General features: G+C 37.3%; 1 protein-coding gene across 2 annotated transcripts in view; it reads right to left on the minus strand.

The window, feature by feature from the left end:
- The window catches only part of LOC132829651 (cytotoxic and regulatory T-cell molecule), a 39,656-nt gene that overhangs the window by 12,443 nt on the left and 6,536 nt on the right, over positions 1–20,677 (minus strand). For both annotated transcript variants that reach the window (XM_060846987.1, XM_060846986.1), the window contains exons 2-9: positions 19,240–19,386; positions 16,049–16,201; positions 15,744–15,884; positions 14,775–14,936; positions 14,352–14,396; positions 9,258–9,356; positions 5,509–5,553; positions 1,881–1,976 (exon numbers count right to left, since the gene is read on the minus strand). In XM_060846987.1, coding sequence (XP_060702970.1) covers positions 1,881–1,976; positions 5,509–5,553; positions 9,258–9,356; positions 14,352–14,396; positions 14,775–14,936; positions 15,744–15,884; positions 16,049–16,201; positions 19,240–19,386 — 888 coding nt within the window. The remainder of the gene's footprint in view (positions 1–1,880; positions 1,977–5,508; positions 5,554–9,257; positions 9,357–14,351; positions 14,397–14,774; positions 14,937–15,743; positions 15,885–16,048; positions 16,202–19,239; positions 19,387–20,677) is intronic.

Raw genomic sequence — 20,677 nt, forward strand, 5'->3', positions numbered from 1 at the left:
GTAGTGCAGGTTATCTACAGTTCAAATCACTGTCTTTTATAGTTGCTTTTTATAACCAGCACACAGTGTGTATATGTGTTCCACAGTAATAACAAATACATTAATAACAGAATCTGATGCAGACTACTATTGAATAACACCAACTAAGAACAGAGTGGATAAAGATATGTCTTTCCATGTATAAAATCTATTTTATGTGATACTTCTGTTTTACTAAGATTTAACAGATGTCTGGGAAGCAGTGCACTCACCTCTGAGCTCGAGGAAAACTGCCCATAAAAATCTAGCAATCTATGTGTTTAATCTTTCCCAAGGTTTATTTTGTTCTGATATAGGGGATTTCTTGTATCTGGCAACAGTGGTGCTATCAAGCATGTTAAACAGGCAATATTAGTAAAGAATTCTCACAATCAGCAAGCCAAGACATTAAAATATGCTGATTGGCTTTCCGTTTTTAAATTATTTGACAGACAATGAAGAAAAGATTACAACAAACACATGGAATTAAAGATGAAGGTAACAGATAAACAAACGTTAAAGTAAAATTGAAAACCAAGGGCATTCTTTTACATTATAGAATACAAACTTAGTTTTTCAGGGCCTGAGTAGGTTTACACCAGTAATAAAGTACTCAATATGCTGTTAATATTCAATAATAATCTGTGTCGGAATAGGTTATTAATGTATTTGTTTTTATTTGTGAAGCACATATACACAATGTGTGCAGGTTATATAAAGCATCTATTGAAGACAATGGTTTGAACTATAAATAACCTGCACTAAATCTACTGGTTTTCCATTAACTCTGCCACTCTTACATTGGCATGGACCGCACCAATTTTAAGTAGCGATGACACCTGTGACACTGATCAGAGTTACACCTCGTTCAACAAGGCATAGCTTCTTTAAGGATTTTCAGTGAGTGAAGTTCACATCAAGCCATGTGATTTCAGAAGGCTTCAATTTGCATGTCTTCTAAAGTGCACCTTGCAGAGAAGCAGAGATCAATTGACAACAACTGATGGATTTCTGCATTTAACTGAGGCGCAGATTTGGGAAATTGCTCTCAGTTTCATAATTTTAATGATAGTGAGTGTAGACAAGGTATAGTTTCACCATCATTGCAATGACAACATGTGGGCTAATGTTTTCTAGAGGAGGACTGGAGTTCTGTTTTCCTTGATAGTACGGTTAGGTGATTTTTATATAATGAGTCCATGTGCTTTAAGATGTGCAAGTTTCGTTTAATCATACAAAGGCACCCCACAATCAATATTGGGAGTCTAGAGATGTTTCATTACACTGAGCTTGCTAATTCTTTGAATTGTCATTGATATAATGGGTAAGCCATTACATTGCAGAGGAATCCATTATGACCCAAATCAGTGTATTAAAAATAAGAGGACAAGAGAAACACAAAGAGGCTTTTTTTTTCCCAGATAGAGTAATTCATGCTAAATAAAAGCAAAAAGATGTAACAGTCTTAGATGAATACAAATGCTAAAGCAACAGCTCAATAGAAATGGGTGAGCATAATGGTTATTTCTATAAATAATATATTTAACAGGTACACGTTTAAGTGACTAAGGAGATGTTAAATTTTCTGTCACCTAGATGCTAAAACCTAAGAACGTGTTACTTAGATTGTGTTAACATTCAGCAGCCTTTCCAAAAAAAATGTTTGCCTTGTTAAAGAACAGGAGATCATGTTTTGTTAACATGAAGATTCAAGGAATGACATAACATCTCATTCTCTATAGTACTTTCAATCGAATTGTGGGGATTGATTTTATCAAAGATGTTTTTAAAAAGCAGAATAAAGTGACATCAGAGTATTGAACCAATTGTATTTCTTCCCAAACAAAATATTTTTTACTTACAAGTAGATGACTCTTCTTTAATCTGGAAAGTGCTTTGTCCTGTCGTTGCTATTAGTATTTCTGTGCTGGATGTTGAATTTAGACTGGACTCTGTTCCTGTTGATGTAAAAAAATTCAGTGTTAGAAGTCAATTAAAGGAACCTTCCATTCTTTTAACAAATAATAACTTTATTTTGTACAAACATCTTATCTAGTCGCTTGGTTTAGTTGCTAGTACTCATAACACTTGATCTGAAAGTTGTAGTTTGATGCTTGGTATCTAGCCTAATCAGTCAGTCCTTCATTGTCAGAGGAATTAATTTTCAAATGAACTATGAAAGTGAGGTCCTGCCCTTTAGTTCAGATAAATGCTAAATACTGATTGGCATGGTTTGGAAAGCAGCAGCGTTTTCAAGCAACAAACCTTTGTTCCTTTAATTAGAGATTTCAATCAGTCTAAACTGTTACTTCATCTAAACTGTTAGGAAACAGGATGAAAGGATATTCATCTCTGCCAGTTTGTGTAATTTTGCAAGAGCTGAGTTATTCTGGCAATTTATGCAGTATGTTGAGTCATTTGACATAATAAGATTGGATATAAATACAGTTGTTGAGCCAGAGCTTCTGAGGAGTGACATTTTCATGCAGATTGAATCCCTGGTCATTCTTATGAAAGGAGAAAGCGCTCCACATTTCTGAATCGGGTCACCTTCAGAAATCCTGAATTGCACCTGCAGTTTGACAGTTTCTTCAGAATGCAGAACTCTTACAGGAAGGCAAACAATATTCCTTTCCCACAGCTGCCTTATTTTGAAATGTAAAGGTTGCAAAGGCCCTTTAAACAACTGTTGTCGCATGGTATGTACACACAAGTATGATGTTAGGGTTCCAAGAGGGTAGGGTACCAGATAGGTAGGGTGCCCAATAATTAGGGCATCGGATGAGTGGAGTGCCAGTTGAGTAGGGGTAGGATGCCAAATGGGTACAGTGCAAAGTGACAAGTGAACTATGTAAGTGATGAAGTGTTTGTGGTAGATCAGGTTGAAATCAGATTCTGGAGGAGTTTAGGTGCAGGTTGAGGGAAGCTGGTGTTGGGTCTGGAGTAGTGCAAATGCGGAGTCCAGTGACAGGAGAAAAGGGTATCAAGTCCCTTGGCTGTCAGTTTATGGGGACCGTGTGGTGGTCTGAATCAGTTGGAGTTGGGAGTATATGTGAATTGTGGATTGCGTCAGTTGAATAGTTACTTAGGAGTGAGAACTTGCATTTAATAGTATAACTCTTCCTGAACAATTAATTAATTAAAAAAATTCCTCTGCATTCTCCAATTTAAATGAATACTTTTGGAGCATTCCAATGATATGGAGGAATTGTCCAATGGAATCTTTAATTTGCCGTGCAACTCCCTCCAAGCCTGCAACAATGGGGATTCTGCAATCTCCCCAGTGCAATTCCTGTCTATGCTGGAATAATAATCACTTGGCCACAGGAAAATCTGGCCAACTGTCCAAAATCAAACAGAATAGAAAATAGTTAATAATTTGCAAGATAAACTGATTTTCAAAAAATCCCTTTGATCAAATAAGGTTTAGATAAACAAAGAAACATTAAGATCAATTTAAATTCCATTTTACAATAATTCTATTTTATGATAATAGGTTTGTAAAATTATATTTGTAGAACTCATGGGATAAAACAATTTTTATAAGTGATACGTTTTTGCATTTAACTTAAATATACACCATACTTCAGATTGAATATTAAGTTCAGACCAAAAGCAAATTAATATAATTTATACTGAATTTCAGCATTTCAGGAAGATGGCATACCAGCACTTTCTCAAAGGCAATTAGGGTTGGATAATGGACAATTTCAGTGATGCTCACATCCCTTGGAGATATTAGAGAGAAAATACTATATTATAATATTAGAACAGAGAGGTTATTTTCACAGAATATTTAGAATGATGTAAATGTCGTGAAAATTCTGAAGTTGTCCATGTTCAAATGCAACAAGATCTGGACAATATCCAGACTTTGGCTGACAAGTGATGAGTAACATTTGTGCCACACAAATGCCAGGTAATGACCAACTCTAAAAGCAGTCAACCTAACTACTGCTCCTTAACATTCAGTAGTGTTACCATCACTATCCCACACTATCAACATCTTTGGGATTACCATTAACTAGAATTGGCACATAAACACAACGGCTACAAGATCAGGTCAGTTCTAAGAATACTGGAGCAAGTAACTCACCTCCTGGCTCCCCAGAACATGTCCACAATCTACAAGGTACAAGTCAGGAGTGTGATTGAATACTCCCCATTTTCCTCAACACTCAAATAGTATGACTATCCAGGCCAAAGCAGCCCCCTTGAGTGGCATCAATCCACAATACCTACTCCTTCCACCACTGACGTTCAGTAGCAGTAGTGTGTACTATCTATGAGATGCAGAAATTCTCCAAAGCTCATTAGACAAACCTTCCAAACTCATGACTACTTCAACTTAAAAGCACAAGGGCAGCAGATAAGTAGAGACACAACTACGTGTAGGTTCCCCTTCAGGCCACTCACCATCCTGATTTGGAAACATATTGCCAACCCTCACTGTCGCTGGGTCAAAATGCTGGAATTCTCTCCCCAAATGCATTGTGGGTCAACCTACAGCATGTAGACTGCAGCTGTTCAAGGAGGCAGCTCACCACTGCCTTTTCAATGACAGCTAAGGATGGGTAATAAATGCTGGACAGCCAGCAAACCCACATCCCACAGGTGAGTAAGAAATAATTAAATGAATGTTTTGGTAGAAATGGTTTTTCCTTAATTATGTTAGTTATAAAGCATCTTTTGGACTTAACATTCACTTCTAAGTCAAATTTATTATTGTGTAATTTAGAATAAGTTCAGACAAAAATAAGGCTACTAAAAATTGAAAGATGTTTCTAATGATTTTAGAAGGCTTGTTGAATAAAAATAGTTTCTGACACCATGAACAATTAGCTGCTAAGTTGTGGGCTACCATTCAATGAGATCAAGGATGATCTGTGACCTCACTCCACCAGGCAACATTTTGCATTGCTGGGTTGGATCTGAGGCCAGCTGAAAATGTGTTGCTGGTCAAAGCACAGCAGGCCAGGCAGCATCTCAGGAATAGAGAATTCGACGTTTCGAGCATAAGCCCTTCATCAGGAAAGATACAAGCTAATCCCTCTTTAGTGTGGAAAGAATAAATAATCAAGATAAATACAGGCACTGAAGTAACTTTCCCAGGCTTCTTTGACAAAAGTCTCCAAACCCTTGGCCTCTACCACCTTGAAGAAGCCCGAAGACACAAGGGAATGACACTGTATGTTTCCATCCAAGTCACAAACAAAACTATCCCACGCAGAAATGTATCACTGTTACTTAATTATTGCTGGGTCAAAATCTCAAAACTCCTAATTTAATAGTGGTGTACATACAGTACAAGAGCAGCAATGGTTCAAGAAGGCAGTTCATCAGCACCTTCTGAAGGGCAGTAAGGGGTGAGCTAAATCTTGCTGGTGATGCTTATATTCTATGAATGAAAGAAACATTCTTAACTGGAAATACTTTTTAAAATGTTCCATACACAATGACTACTAACTGCTTAAACTTAAAAAAAATTACCATTTGTAAACAGCATTGAATCTTCTGTTGATGTGAGGAAATCATCTGTTAAATTAAAGAAAATAAATTAATAAGCTCACATAGTTTTTCAACAAATGTCTATTTCTGCTTAAATTTTGTATTACATACTAGACATGCACTTTATGCTTCCTTTTACAAGCAAGTCGTGAAACTTATATATTTCACATTTATTCATGTGTGTATTCCTTTCCGGATTGTATAATTGTTGTTATTCTTGCCCTGACCATGGTCCCGACATCAACGAACTGATTTCAAATAATTTGACTTGTCAAAGTACATAAATGTTAAACGCACTTGTGTGACAAAAGGAAACATTTACAGTGAATCAAATCTGCTTTTGTGAATTATGTTCAAGACTCAAGAACAGAATTCTTGAACTTGTCGACACTCAAACAACATATTCATAAAATTATTTACATGTACATACAGTGGCACACTGCTTAAAACGGGTGTTAGCAGATTTGTCCACTTTTTTCTATATACAGGTAAACCAGTTGCTAAGTGATTTCCATTTAGTAACTGCCTTTCCAAGTTGTTAGTAGTTACAATCTCATGTCCAAGATAGTCATAATATAAAGAGGTGCAAATAGCTAATACTGGTCAGAGGCTTATTAAACCTGAAATTAGCAGAGCTTTTTAAATTGTTAAATATAAGTAAGTATTTTTTCAATTGGTCCAAATAATTTAATGTGCTCAATACATAAAATTACATCAAATTGTCTGGAACTGTCATTTGTCCATTGGGTCCATGAAAACGCTCCTCACAACCTTCCTATATTGCATTCTTTCTCAACTCATCAGCAAGTCATACTTCTGCTTCATGTAGCAATCTCACACCTGTTAAAAGCATTTTCATGTGGTCACACATTGTTTATCCATGTCGACGCTATGGTGAAGAAAGCATACCAATGCCTCTACGTGGCATGTCCAAAAAGACTTTTAGCAATTTTTATAGACGCACCATAGAAAGCATCCTTAGCTTGTAACTTTGCTCGCTGAGCTGGTAGGTTTGTTCTCAGATGTTTTGTCACTGTGCTAGGTGAGTCTCCATTGAAACGCTGGTATTCTGTCCTGCTGTCCATTTATGTGTCTTGGTCTGTTAAGATAGGTGATATCATTTCTGGTTCTTTTTCTCAGAGGTTGGTAATGGTGGTCCAAATCAATGTATTTATTGATGGAGTTCTGGTTTGAATGCCAGGCCTTTAGGAATTCCTGTGCATGTCTCTGTTTAGCCTATCCTAGGATGGATGTGTTGTCCCAATCAAAGTGATGTCCTTCTTCGTCTAAATGTAAGGATACTAGGGATAGCTAGTCATGTCTTTTGGTGACTACTTGGTGCTCATGTATCCTGGCGGTTAGTTTTCTGCCTGTCTGTCTGATATAGTGCTTGTTACAGTTCTTGCATGGTATTTGTAAATTACATTCATTTTGCTGGTTTTTGGTTCAGGGTCCTTTATGTTCATCAGTAGCTGTTTCAGTGTGTTGGTAGGTTTATAGGTTACCATGATGCCAAGGGGTTGGAGTTGTCTGGTAATCATCTCTGAGATGTTTTTGATATATGGCAGGGTGGCTGGAGTGTCTGGATGTGTTGCATCTCTTGTTTGGGTTTGTTATTTTAGAATCAGTGGACTGTTTTTATCAGGTACCTGTTGTTCTTGAATACGCTGTATATGTACTTATCTTCTGCTGCTCATAGTTCCTGGGTGCTGCAGTGTGTTGTGGCCTGTTTAAATAATGTTTTGATGTAGCTCCATTTTTGGGTGTTGGGATGATTACTCCTGTAGTTGAGTATCTCGTCTGTGTGTTGTTGCTTTCCTGTAGGCGCTGGTCTGCAGTTCTTCATTGACTGATTGTTCAACATGCTGCAGCACCCAGTTGCCTGAAACACAGTCTGCCGATTCTTAGACAACGGCTTGGCAATGAATGGGCAGGAAGTTGATGGTTCTTTCTTGTCATAACTGTCATGATGGTGCTTAAATCAGTTTGGCCACTAGGTGGAGCACCTTAGGAGCAGCATTGACTTCAGTTCAGGTAAATGTAGTTTAGGAGGGTGAGAACGAAACTTCATTTCCTGTTAGTATAGGACATCTTGTTTTACCTACGTCACTCATGCAAACACTAAGAAGTCCAGAGTGGGATGTGTGCTATAGAAATGAGAATACAAGACCCATTAACTCTCTACCCAAGGAATGGCCAGGGCGACTTGCAATGTAGCCACATTTGACACAATGGAAAATATGTGCTTTTTTAAAAAAAGTGATATTAGTCATTCAGTCAGTCCAAGGAAATACTTTGCAGCTGAAGTGTCATAATTTAGTTTAATGATAATCATGTAACTATATTCACAACTAAACTAGTGACGTTTTCAACCACCTGCTCGTTTATAAAGAAATACAAATGTCTGAAGGAAAAGGTGATGGTATCAAATTGCACATCGAAACAGATTGAATCTGATCTCCCATTGCTTTTAGCAAGCATCAGCTGGTATCAAATTTCTCATTCCTCAGCCATGAGATGGAATATGTGAGGCAAATGTCTCAACTCAAAAATGTGGCAACGGTAGCTAAGCAACTGTGCGTTTATTTACGCTGAGACTGGGAGCAGGCTCTGCCATTCTCTCATTTTCTGAGCAGAAAGGACGATAATCACTAGGTTGCTGCCATGATAGAATATTTTTGCAAAGATGAGATACAGTATTGTTTTCTGCACTATTTCTGACACTGGCTTTGGTAGCAATGGATTAAATTGTATTGCTAGATAGCTGGATTTACAGATTAGTTCTCTTTCTATTTTGAAACACTATGCAGAAAAGCTGTCAGTCCATGTTCATTAACAAGTTTCAAATGAGACAATGAAATAATATGGCTATTGTAAAATCAAAAGCAAGACAGTAATACTTGCATCAACATTTTTAAAAAGAAGAATGCCTGTCCCTTTTACTACTTTTTGTGAATTTTATATTCGAAGTGACACCAGTAAACTGGGACAATTTCCACTTTGTTATCATGCATCAGTTTTAAGCATGTCATAGAGTCATACAGCATAGAAGGGCTGACCTATCTACACAAATCAAACTTTCCTGCTCTTGGCCATAGTCTTGAATTTTATGATACTTCATCTCCTCCCTTTTTAAACTGTTACAAGGTTTCCCACCTCTACTAACCTTCCAGGCAGTGCATGCCAATTATTTCCATCATCTCTGGGTGATTTTTTTTCCCCCTTAAATCCTCTCTAAACCTCCTGCCATTCAGTTTAAAATGATGTCCCTGCTTTGTTGTTCCTTCAGCTAAGGGGAATAGCTATTCCTATCCATCCTGCCCATGGCCCTCATAAACTTGTACACCATATGCAGAAAGGTCAGATGGCAGTAAATGTCTCTGAGCGAGGTTGCCATTGATGCCAAGTAAGATATAAGACCATAAGACACAGGAGCAGAAATTAGGCCATTCAACCCATCGAGTCTGCTCTGCCATTCTATCATGGCTGATAAGTTTCTAAACCCCATTCTCCTACTTTCTCCCTGTAACTCTTGATCGCCTTTACAATCAAGAACTATCCATCTCTGTCTTAGATATGCTCAATGACCTGGCCTCCACACCCTTCTGTGGCACTGAATTCCATAGATTTACCACTCTCTGACTGAAGAAGTTTCTCCTGGTGCCATGTCCATTGGGAACTCAAGTCAAACTATCCACTCTAAATTTGCTTTTACAAAACTGGGAACTCACAGTTAACTGTAGAAATATTTTCTGTGCTGTTTTCCAGAGTGACTGATTCAAACAATTCACTGGTGGTTGCTGATTCTGTTGTGGAGGTTGGGTTAATTTCTGATCACAAAAACAAAATGGAAAGAGAAGAAATTAATGTAAAGATTTCCATCACGAAAGTTAACTGTAACCAGAAAGTAAAACCTGGAGGAACAAAATACACCAACATAATATTCTATTCCTTTAACTTAACTGATGAACATAATAGCTAAACTGTTGGAATTATATATTTTATGAAGCATTTTGCCATCTTTACTGCAAAAGAGTAAACAAAATAAGTGTAAACTACACGACCACACTTTTTAAATTTATGCTGAAGATATATTATGCTTAGATTTAGTATTTCTTGATTCCTGTCAGGTCTGGCATAGTTTGTTTTGAGCTGAATAAAATATAGCACATTGTTACGATTTCATACTCATTAACATTAAATCACTTAGATGCATCTTAAGTGTTAGTGTTAAGTAGTTATCCTAAATTTCTCCTTCCTCTACTACCACAGTGATGAGTTCAAAATCATTCACTGTGTTCAGTAGCTCATGATGATTTCTTTTGTCAATACTATAGCTTAAAAGGACATGGATCTACATACTCCACCGGCCTTTGAATACACAACAGAAAGGCAGCATATTTGCACTTTGATAGAAGGAAAATAGAGTGAATGCTGAAAATGTGAAATAAAAACAGAAAATGTTGGAGAAATTCAGCAGGCCCTGCAACATCTGTGCAGAGAGAAATCGAACAGACGTTTGGAATCATCATATTGGACTTGAAAAGCTAACTTTATTTCTCTCTCCATGCTTGTTGCTGAGTTGGATCTGGGATAAAGTGGGTGGCCGCCTCCACTGCCAAATCCTAGCCACCCAACAACTGGAGGAAGAACACCTTATCTTCCACCTTGAGTCCCTCCAACCATGCGGAATCAATGTTGATTTCACCATTTACCTTCTCTCTCCTCCCTCCATCTTATCCCAGATCCAACCCTCCAACTTGACACCACCCTCTTGAACTGTCTACCTGTCCATCCTCCTCCCTACCTATCTGCTCCACCTACACTCCAACCTATCAACATCACACCCAACTTCATCTACGTGTCACATTCCTCGATACCTTTGTCCCAGCCCCACCCCGCTCCCATTTATCTGTCAGCCCTGATGAAGGGCTTATGCCTGAAACGTCGACTCTCCTGCTCCTCGGATGCTGCCTGACCAGCTGTGCTTTTCCAGTGCCACACTTTTGATGAACAAGTTTGACTTTACTCCTGTACTACATTGTCTTATCATTTGTCTCTTCCATGCCTAGGGAGATAACACATTTCTTCTGTTGCTTTAAACACATTAGCTTGACTCTTATCAACCAAGAAACCTCGCTATAGGGGATGTGGGGTGAGGTGAATCACCACCATGCCAGTCCCATTCTATGCCTTTATACTGTTGAATATCAGCACAGTTTTCAAAGATCAAACCCTTCATTTTTATTGACTTCCCTTTTGGGAATAGTTTTGAAGTCATAACCTCCTGAAGTGGAATGCTGTGAATTACACATTCTTCCACCATCTGGTTTATTCAGTCCCCGAAGGGTGACTAGGGATTGGCAATAGGTCAGTGCTGCCCACAACCAAGGAACAAATTGGGGGAAAACTGGTGCCAGTAGAACAAGCTGAGTGAAGTAACTAAGATACTTGGAACACAACAGAAACTGAAGTACGTGCAATGTCATTGAGTAGGTTTAAGTGCTTAGATGTTCTTCAGTGCAAATTAAATCCAGAAGATCTGGAGAATTCAGGTTATATTACAAATTGTGTCTCAGTTTTCCCTGCTATCAGGTTTTCTGTTCCAAGAATTATATTCATATGCTTCATGCTGACACAATCAAAATTTAACAATACAGAAACAACACAAAAATTCACCTAAGTCTCTTGTGGCTATTCCTCTCTCAAACAGATGTACCTATGTAATAGTGGGAATAGAGCGACAGATAAGAATGGTCCCGAAGTTAAAGAGAGCAACTTAATTAGAAAAGGCAGGCAGGAGCAAGTCAGAGAATGAAGCAGCTGAAGAATTAAACTGCATTTATTTCATTGCAAGGGGTCTTACAGGTAAGGTGAATGAACTCAGGGCATGTATGAAAACATGGGACTGGGACAGATAGCGATTACAGAAACTTGGCTGAGGGAGGGACACATCTGGCAGCTCAATATTCTGGGGTTCAGATGCTAAAGGAACGATAGAAAGGGAGGCAAAAGAGGACGGACAGTGGCATTTTTGATTACGAAAGCCTTATTGCTGTACTTAGAAAAGGTATTGTTGAGGGATTGTCCAGTGAAGCTATATGGGTGAAACTCAGAGATAAGAAGTGGATGATCACCTTGACAGGATTATCATGTGGCCCCACACCCCCTTCCCCCCCAGTAATCAGCAGGAAACTGAGGAGAAAATATATAGAGAAATCTCAGATACATGTAAGAATAATAGGGTTGTTAATAATAGGAGATTTTAACTTTCCAAACATAGACTGGGCCTGCCATAGTATTAAGGGCTTAGATGATGAGGAACTTCTTAAATGTGTTCAAGAAAATTTTCTTTATCAATATGTATATATACCTACTAGAGAGGAGCAAAATTTGACATTCTCTCAGGAAATAAGGCAAACATTACAAAAGATGATGTGCTGTCGGTCTTAAAAAACATAAAGGTGGATTAATCTCCAGGACCTGATCAAGTGCATCCCAGGACGTTGTGGGAAGTTAGGGGTGAAATTGTACATTCCCTACCAGAGATATTTGTATCATCTGTAGCCATGGGTGAAGTGCCAGAGGACTGGAGCATGGCTAATGTTGTGCCTTTATTTAGGAAAGGCTGCAAGGATAAACCTGGAACTACCCCTCAGTGTGTCTGGCATAAGTGGTGTGTAAATTGTTGGAGTGTATTCTGAGGGATGGGATTTACATGCATTTGTAGAAGCAAGGATTAGGGATAGTCAGCATGATTATGTATGCGGGTCATCATGTCTGACAAATTTGATTGCGTTTTCTGAGGATGTAACCAAAATGATTGATGTGGGGAGAGCAGTAGACGTTGTCTATGTAGACTTTAGTTCAGCCTTTGACAATGTTCTGCATGGCAGACTGATTACTTAAGTTAGATTCCATGGGATTCAGAGAGAGGTTGTCAACTGGAATCAAAATTGGTTTGATGTTAGGAGTCAGAGGATAATGATGGAGGGTTTTTTTCAAGCTGAAGGCCTGTGACCAGAAGTATTCTGCAAGAATCAGTGCAGGGTCCACTGTTGTTTGTCATTGATATAAATTATTTGAATGAGAATTTCGGAGAAATGGTTCATAAATGTGCAGCTGACACCAAAATTGTTGGTATGATTGCCAGTGAGGAAGGTTATCTAAGATTATAAAGGAATCTTGATCAATTGGGCCAATGGGCTGAGAAATAGCAGATGAAGTTTAATTTGGATCATTGTATTTTGGTAAACAAGGGTAGGACTTATATAGTTAATAATAGGGCCATGAGTAGTGTTGTTGAACAGAGAGATGTAGGGGTTCAGGAACATAGATCTTTGAAGTCATATCACAGGTAGACAGGGTGGTTAAGAAGGTATTTAGCATGCTTGCCTTCATTGCTCAGACCATTGGGTGTAGAGTTGGGATGTCATATTGAGGTTGTACAGGACATTGGTGACATGACTTTTGGTGCATTGTGTGTCGTTCTAGTTGCCCTGCTATGGGAAGGGTTCAGAAAAGAATTATTGGAATATTGCCAGGAATAGAGGGTTGAGTTATCAGGAGAGTTTGGATAGGCTAGGGCATTTTTTTCACTGGAGGGTAGGAGATTGAGGTGTGACCTTATAAACATTTATAAAATCATGAATGGATCATAGATAAAGTAAATATCAAGGGTCTTTTCCTGAGGGTGGGGAGTTCAAAACTATGGGGCATAGGTTTAATGTGAGAGGAGAAAGACATGAGGGACAACTTTTCACAAGAGGGTGGTGAGTTTATGGAAATGATCTGCCAGAGGAAGTGTTAGATGCAGGTTACAGTTACAGCATTTAAAAGACATTTGGATAGATACATGAATAAGAAAGGTTTGGAGGTATATGGGCCAAATGTAGGTAGTACATGGCAGTAGTTTTGGTTTGGGAAATTTGGTCAGTATGGACAAATTGGATTGAAGATTCTGCTTCCATGCCAAATGACTCTATGACGTGACATCTCTATGACTCTGATGAAGCTTGTTTCATTGAAATTCTTTCCTTATTCTGATTTCAATCTTGGCTTTTCCAAAAATGGTTATTCAAATTATTTTTAAAAATGTGTTATGGATTCTGGTTTGAGGACTAATGGGCCATTTTATATTTAACAACACAGCTGTAGAAATTCTCAAATTTTTCTTTTTACGGTCATAATCTTAAATTTACACTTTTCACTTATTCATTCACAAACCAGCAAAAATAGTTTTCCTCATTAAACTTTCGAAAACCCTTTTCTCTTTGTCTCCACATCCACCATCCTGACATATTTTTTGCTCTTATTGAAGATCTCCTTCCTTCTCTGATTATTTCCCCTTTTTTCCTCTTATGTTTTTCTCTGTCTCCTGTCCTGTCCACATCTCCATTCTCCTGCCCCTCAAACTTTCTCCAAATCTCTTTCATTTACCCCTCCCATCATGTCTGGGTCCAGATAACTTTGGTTTGTCCTGAAATGCACTTGGTCTTTATCAAGAGATTACCTAGTATTTGAAAAAAAAACTTCAGTCTTCAGCAAATGTTTGAACTTGTTTTGAAGCTGATGTGGGTTTTGGAAGGATTGCAATTGTCTCAATCAACATTTCCCATGCGTCACCCTTGCAACCTGTGCCACTAAGCAAATGAGTTCAGAGTAGGCTGGATGCAGTCAGACAGTGTGCAGACATGTATCTTCAATCTGCACCCACATTACCACAGGTGGTGGAGGAGGAGATGTGTAAATTGCTCACATTGACATGAGTGGGGGATGGTGGTGGAGAAAGTCTTTGTGCTATAGAACTTGAAGCAAGAACTCACCGTTTGTAGTTTGACTGTATATTTCAGTTAGCCCAAGAGAATTATCTGTTATAAAACAAAATATTGATTATATATTGGTGATGGAGATCCAAAGGCTCGATGACCTTTTGAATTATGTATTTAGTGAATATTTAAGTCACGACATGGAGCTGATGTTTTCTTTGGTGTTGGTTTATTTAACTATTGAAAACAGTTTCTTGAGTCTCACAATACTTCTGCAAATTGCTCCCACTTCAGGATATTGGTATATGTTGCTGTCAGAGATAAGGTTTAAACATGGGCTACAACAGTACAAAGAGTGAATCTGCTCCCTCACGAATTGCTCCATTTACTTGCATCAGTTGGTAAGATAATCTATTTTTATGTGTTAATAAATACAAAACTAAGCACTGTTAAGATAATGAGTGTGAAGATTCTGCTCACAGTGATTGTCAAATCTGTAGGTCACCCGAAGAACCTTGTTCATCAGGCTTTCATGCCGAACCAAACAGTCAACTCTGGATTCTTGATCATGTGCTTTTATATTCAACATACTGATTGTTGTAAACTTTGTCCCTTTATTTTCTGGATTATATTCCGTGTGTCCTGCATATTTAAAAAAAAGGTTTAGTGAATTCTGAGAAATTTCAATACTGCATTTTAAGATTCTTTTGTAGCATTTATGCCAGACCTCCAGCACCACCTAGTGTTATATTTTTTATATGTTTGTTAGTGTTATGAACAAGAATTTGTGGTTTGCATCAGTTGGAAAAAGAAAGTTGCAGGCAGGGATATAAAATAGCAGCTGCTTTTAAAGCGCATAGCACATTTGTGAGCAGTCAAAACATGGCCAAACAAAAATGATATCTCTGAAACTATTTGAAAACATGCTTTTTGAATTACTCTAACAACTGAGTTTGAGATCACTGGGATCAGTGATGGCATTCAATTCTCTGAGTCAGAAGGAACTGTCAGGGAATATGGAGCACTCCAGGGTCCTCTTGTATGGATAATAAAAGAATAAGAAGAAATTGGGTTAGAGTCTTTCAAATTGTGAAATTTGGTGTGTGGTGTGGGGGTTAGGGTATGGAAGTGAAAAGTCTGCTGGAACCTGTGAATGTATCTTCTTACATATGCTGACCATATTTTAACTCTTTATTTTCTATTTTCAGTTCAGATTTCCTGTACATGCAGTTCTGAAACAAAATTGACTCAATTCAAATAAGTTGAATTGCTACGTAAACAGTGTCGTTAAGATTAAGACAGAGAATGTATAGCTGTGATGGAGGCTGCCACATTACTACAACTGCTGATGACAAGATGGTCTTTCTGTAAGAATGTTGGGATTGAAGGAAAGGGAAATCAGGAAATAAAAGCAAATATATACTGAAAGGAAACTAAAAACTTCCTTACCACGCAACTCCAGTCTGTTGTTTAAGAGCCAGGTTATTTGAGGTTTTGGCTTGCTTCCTGTGGTAATGCAGCTAACCACCTTCTCCTCTTTTCCCTTCAGTAAACGTGTAGTAATGTTCAGTACAGGCGGAGATGGGGGTGCTGGGGAGGGAAATAGCATGTACAATTAATTGTGAAATGTTTTCATATAAACTAGACGTCATGCAAAGTGAAAAACTAATTAGCTTCCTCAACACTGGCTTTTATTTCTTTCAATCAAATAATTAACCAATACTATCAAAGTCTTATTGCTAAAATATACATACCTAAAACAGTGAGATACACTTCTTTGGATATCACCGGATGGTTATAATATAAACAGGTATACACTCCATCATCTTCCACTGTTGTATTCACCAGTGTGATAAATAATTTTGCTTTTGAGTAATGCACTAAATTATATCTTCTGTCCCTTATGCCTGTTGGAAAAATAATTTCTTCATCATAATTATTGTTATTAACATTCAAACAATCATACATATATCCAAAAATGAGAACAACCTGCCCTCATTGAAAGTTGAAACTTCAAGATTGTAAAGAGGAAGAAATGTATTTCTGTTAAACATTTTATTGCTTTTGTGTGAAATTTATTCATCTTTCTCCTTATCCACAGGAACTTACTATCTTGCCATGTGATCTGGCCTATATCTGAATCTAGACTCTCAGCAATTAGTTGACTCCTAACTGTCCCAGTAATAACATGCTGCAGTAAGCCACTTGGTTCAAGGACAATAAGGACTGGACAATAAATCCAGACCCAGCCAGTGATGCCCACATCCAATATATAAATAAAAAAAATCCAGATTTAAATAACTGGTGGTAATCTAGTTTTCTTTAAGTGTAACTTTGTACCATATTGATAAACACTCTTAGTTGTAGTCTACTCTTACTTCAACATCAACTCGTATAAGTTTTATTATTGATATTTTCATTAGGCATTACCAGCAAGGCAATCCTAAATGCTCCTTAAAGTGGGTGACTGCTCAACCACTTCAGAAGTCAGTTAAGATTCAATCATATTGAGGTGGGTCCACAGTCACATGTCGGCCAAACCAGGTAGGTCAGCAAAATTCTTTTCTCAGAAAGAATAAATGCACTGGACGTTTTATTTTACCATAAATGTTGATTGTTGTCATAGTCATCAGAATTCTTAATTGAAGTTTAAAATCTACCAAAGGCATTGTCAGGATTTGAACTTATGTCCAGAGAATTCATCTGGGCCTCTTGAATTGTGATCTCGTCTCGCTGCCACCTTCTTCATCGTTCTATGGCTACCAGCTAGCTGCCTGATAACTTAGAAATGGTGCTAGATTTAGGTTTGTCTGCAACATTATGAGACATAACAACAGAAAGATTTAAATCATGTATTTTTGATTTGTCAAAACCAGCAACTATTATTTTTGCAACAATTGAAGAACAATTGTTGTTGAAATAATAAAACAAATCTGGAAGTCTGAAGAAAATCATACATGCTGAAAACACTCAGCAGCTTAGTCAGCATCAGTAGACGGAAAAGTCAAGTTGTGACATTTCAGATCAACAGCCTTTTTCTGAACAATGAAGGGTCAACAGCTGAAATTAACTTTGTCCATTTCCTTGAAAAGTATTGGATGACCTGTTCAGTTATTTCTAGCATTGTCTGTTTTTTCCATAGTATATTTATTCTAGAAAAGAGTTTAGCACATCTTATCAATATTTTGAACATTATGAATTATATTTCATAAAAAAATCAAATCAAAGTAATGTAATTAATTATGTTATACATTTCTACAATGATGCTTTAAAGACAAAAAAGCATTTATTACTGACTGTGCACTCTATGTAACATTAATAAGTAAGTGACTTCTAAATCATCTGACTTGGTCAGTTTTTTTATTGTAGCAATGTGATTTCAAGCTGCCACTTTATTTTACTGGATCAAAACTAGAAATGTATAACATAAATAAACATTGAGAGAAGAATAATTCAGAAATCAGGTAAAGCCCATGTCGATCTCAACGATTTAGTGTTGATTCATAAAATTATCAATTTAAATGTTTGTAAGTTTTAAAAATAAAAAGAACTCAATATCAGGTTTATATTCATGCCTCTTGTTAAACACAAACTTTGTAGCTAAAATTTCCTTGCCATTAGTCTGTAATATAAAGGAGAAGACACGTGCGATAGTTAAAGGGGAAATGGTGATTTGAGTGTAACGGGTTAAGTAGATGCTCATTTAACTATGTTGAGAAAAACTAGATTGTGCCAGACCACAACCGTGTCTGTACAGTTCAGACATTTGTTTCACAGACTGTCGGACAGAAATAGCTTAACCAAACCATTGCATTCACTGTATCTATGCAAAGTAAGATCTTGGTTGCACCAAAAAAAGCAATCTAATGTAACTTGAGAAACATTTCCAAGTAATCTTGACCTAAAACCCTACATCTTTTGTCAAATGATGAAGGGCTTCTGCTTGAAACGTCGAATTTCCTGTTCCTTGGATGCTGCCTGACCTGCTGCGCTTTAACCAGCAACACATTTTCAGCTCTGATCTCCAGCATCTGCAGATCTCACTTTTTACTCAAATAAGTGGCCACCAGTCGTAATATATCCCAAATGTGGTTTGGTGTTGACTTGTATCTGTTAATGCTTCTATCTTGTGACGCTTGGCTGTGCTGAAGATACAATTTAAATGCTGATATTTACTGTTGGGTAATTTGATTAATAAATTCAACACAGACCAAGGACTGAACCCAGAAATTTCTCACTTTCTGTATATTTCATTCCCAAGACTGTTTCTGTTCAGTAGTTTCATGTTCTAATAATCTTCTGTGTTAAGATCAAACTCCAAATAGCTTCCTTCATTGTTTTGCCTCTAACTTTTATTTACGAACGAAGGAATTTTTCCCCATTGCTTAATCAAAATCCTTTACAATCTTTAACACTTCTACCTCTGCTCTGTTGAAAGGAGCTTCCAGTTTTCCAATTTCTCTTCTTTAGTGAAGAGTCTTTGTAAATCTCTCAGGGAAACACAGAACTATTAATTTGATTGTAATAAAGAGTAAAATGCTCAGACAGATCACTAGACATGTTATTGATGACAAACTAGTCAGAGAAGTAATCAGCTGGATAACCAACATGCTTCTTGGAAAGTAAAGATTTATCACATATGTTTGATGGCATGTTGAGAATGAACAGGTAATGAAAGCCCAGAACAGTCATTGTCTACCTGGACTTTGAGAAAGCCTTTGATAAGATGTTTCATAACAGATTGCTCTACAGTATAGAGCCTTGTGAAAATTATTCCCAAAAGGCTGCAATTGTTTGGTCTATTGAAATTTTCAAGACAAAAGTCGATGTACTTTTGAAAGGCAAGGATATCAAAGGATAGGTATAGATGCTGATAAGTAGTGGAATAGCTCAAGGGGCTGAATAGTCTACTCATGCCTTTCTGAATAATTACATTTCAACTTACCTCGGATATTGTTGAAGTATAGAACGTGCCGCTTTGGATTTGTCCACTCAATAGATGAATTTTCAATTCTATCCATCGTACAATTGAGAACTACGGACTCCCCCTCCAGTACTGTGATGTTCTCTCTTTTCAGGGTGGCTGAGCTTGCTGAAAGAGTAATACATTATATTTCAAACAAGCACTTGAGATCCATGCATTTCACTAGAAGTGTAATATCTTAACATCCCAACTTACTATTCCAACATCCTTTATCTGACTTGTGAGCCAGAGAACTAATCAAAATATTGTATTTATCTGTTCTTTGAAGATTCTTCAAAAATATTGAGTTCAATAGAAATGCAAATCAAGTGAGGTTTTTTAATGAACAATTGATTTAATATGGTGTTGTGCATTTTAAATAGTTTAATGTACATTGCGAAAAGATAACATTCCTGTATAATAAATTCTGCCAAAACATGAAATTCCATCTCTGTATAAGTCGTTGACTCACTAAACTATTTCGAATTAATCGTGATTTCAAGAACTTCTGGTTACAACCATATATCACAGTCGGTAATATCCCTTTAACAATAGTCCCAAGTGGTTTTTGATTTTACCATATGTACTGAACATAATAGCTCTATTTTCCCCTGTGCATTCTAACCATGAAACTTCCATGAAGAGTCAGCAAATCTTCATATTATGAAGGATTGCAAAATGTGCTCAATATTTTTTTTCCCTGAAGTACTTGAGGTAGTTCCAAACATTGATGAAAATCATGTTTGATCACTTTCCATGTTCCAAGGAGATTATGATAGACATACTTTACTATTCTTTAACTGGAAATGAAACATGGGAACACCATTGCCATCAGGGAATGATGGTTGGGACTGGGCAAAAATTTCAAGGCAGCCTATTCAATAACCTTATGCTATGTGGAGTTGCAGGGTAACATCCAGATACACGCCACATTTACATGACTATGGTTTTTCAACTTTCAATCAATGTTTTTCTGTCCCCTCTTGAACCCACAGTGCCACATGTTTCCCAAGTGGCCATTCTACATGAGTGACATTGATTAATTTGACAAATAAAGCTCACCATAGCGAGATGGTTGTATAATGGTAATGTTACTGGGCTTATAATCAAGAAATTTAGACTGACATAATGGGGGCATCAACTCCAATTTATTTTAATAAAATGTAGGATCAGAAGTTACTTTCAGTAATGCTAACCTTGATAGCTGCCATAATTGTTGTAAAAACCCTATCTATTGACTTTCCTGATTCTCCCTATGTGTAACTCCAGACCCACTGCCCTCTGATGTGATTGAACAACCCACTGAGTCAAGGACAAAAAGAAAAGATGCCTTTGTCCCATGAAAGAGTGAAGGAAAAATGAATTAATCCCCTTGACACAGGTAATTGAATCTAGAGCCCATTCCTACCTAAACAGCTAC

The sequence above is a fragment of the Hemiscyllium ocellatum genome, chromosome 29 (genome assembly GCF_020745735.1).
Source record: "Hemiscyllium ocellatum isolate sHemOce1 chromosome 29, sHemOce1.pat.X.cur, whole genome shotgun sequence".
In the NCBI taxonomy this organism is placed as follows: domain Eukaryota; kingdom Metazoa; phylum Chordata; class Chondrichthyes; order Orectolobiformes; family Hemiscylliidae; genus Hemiscyllium; species Hemiscyllium ocellatum.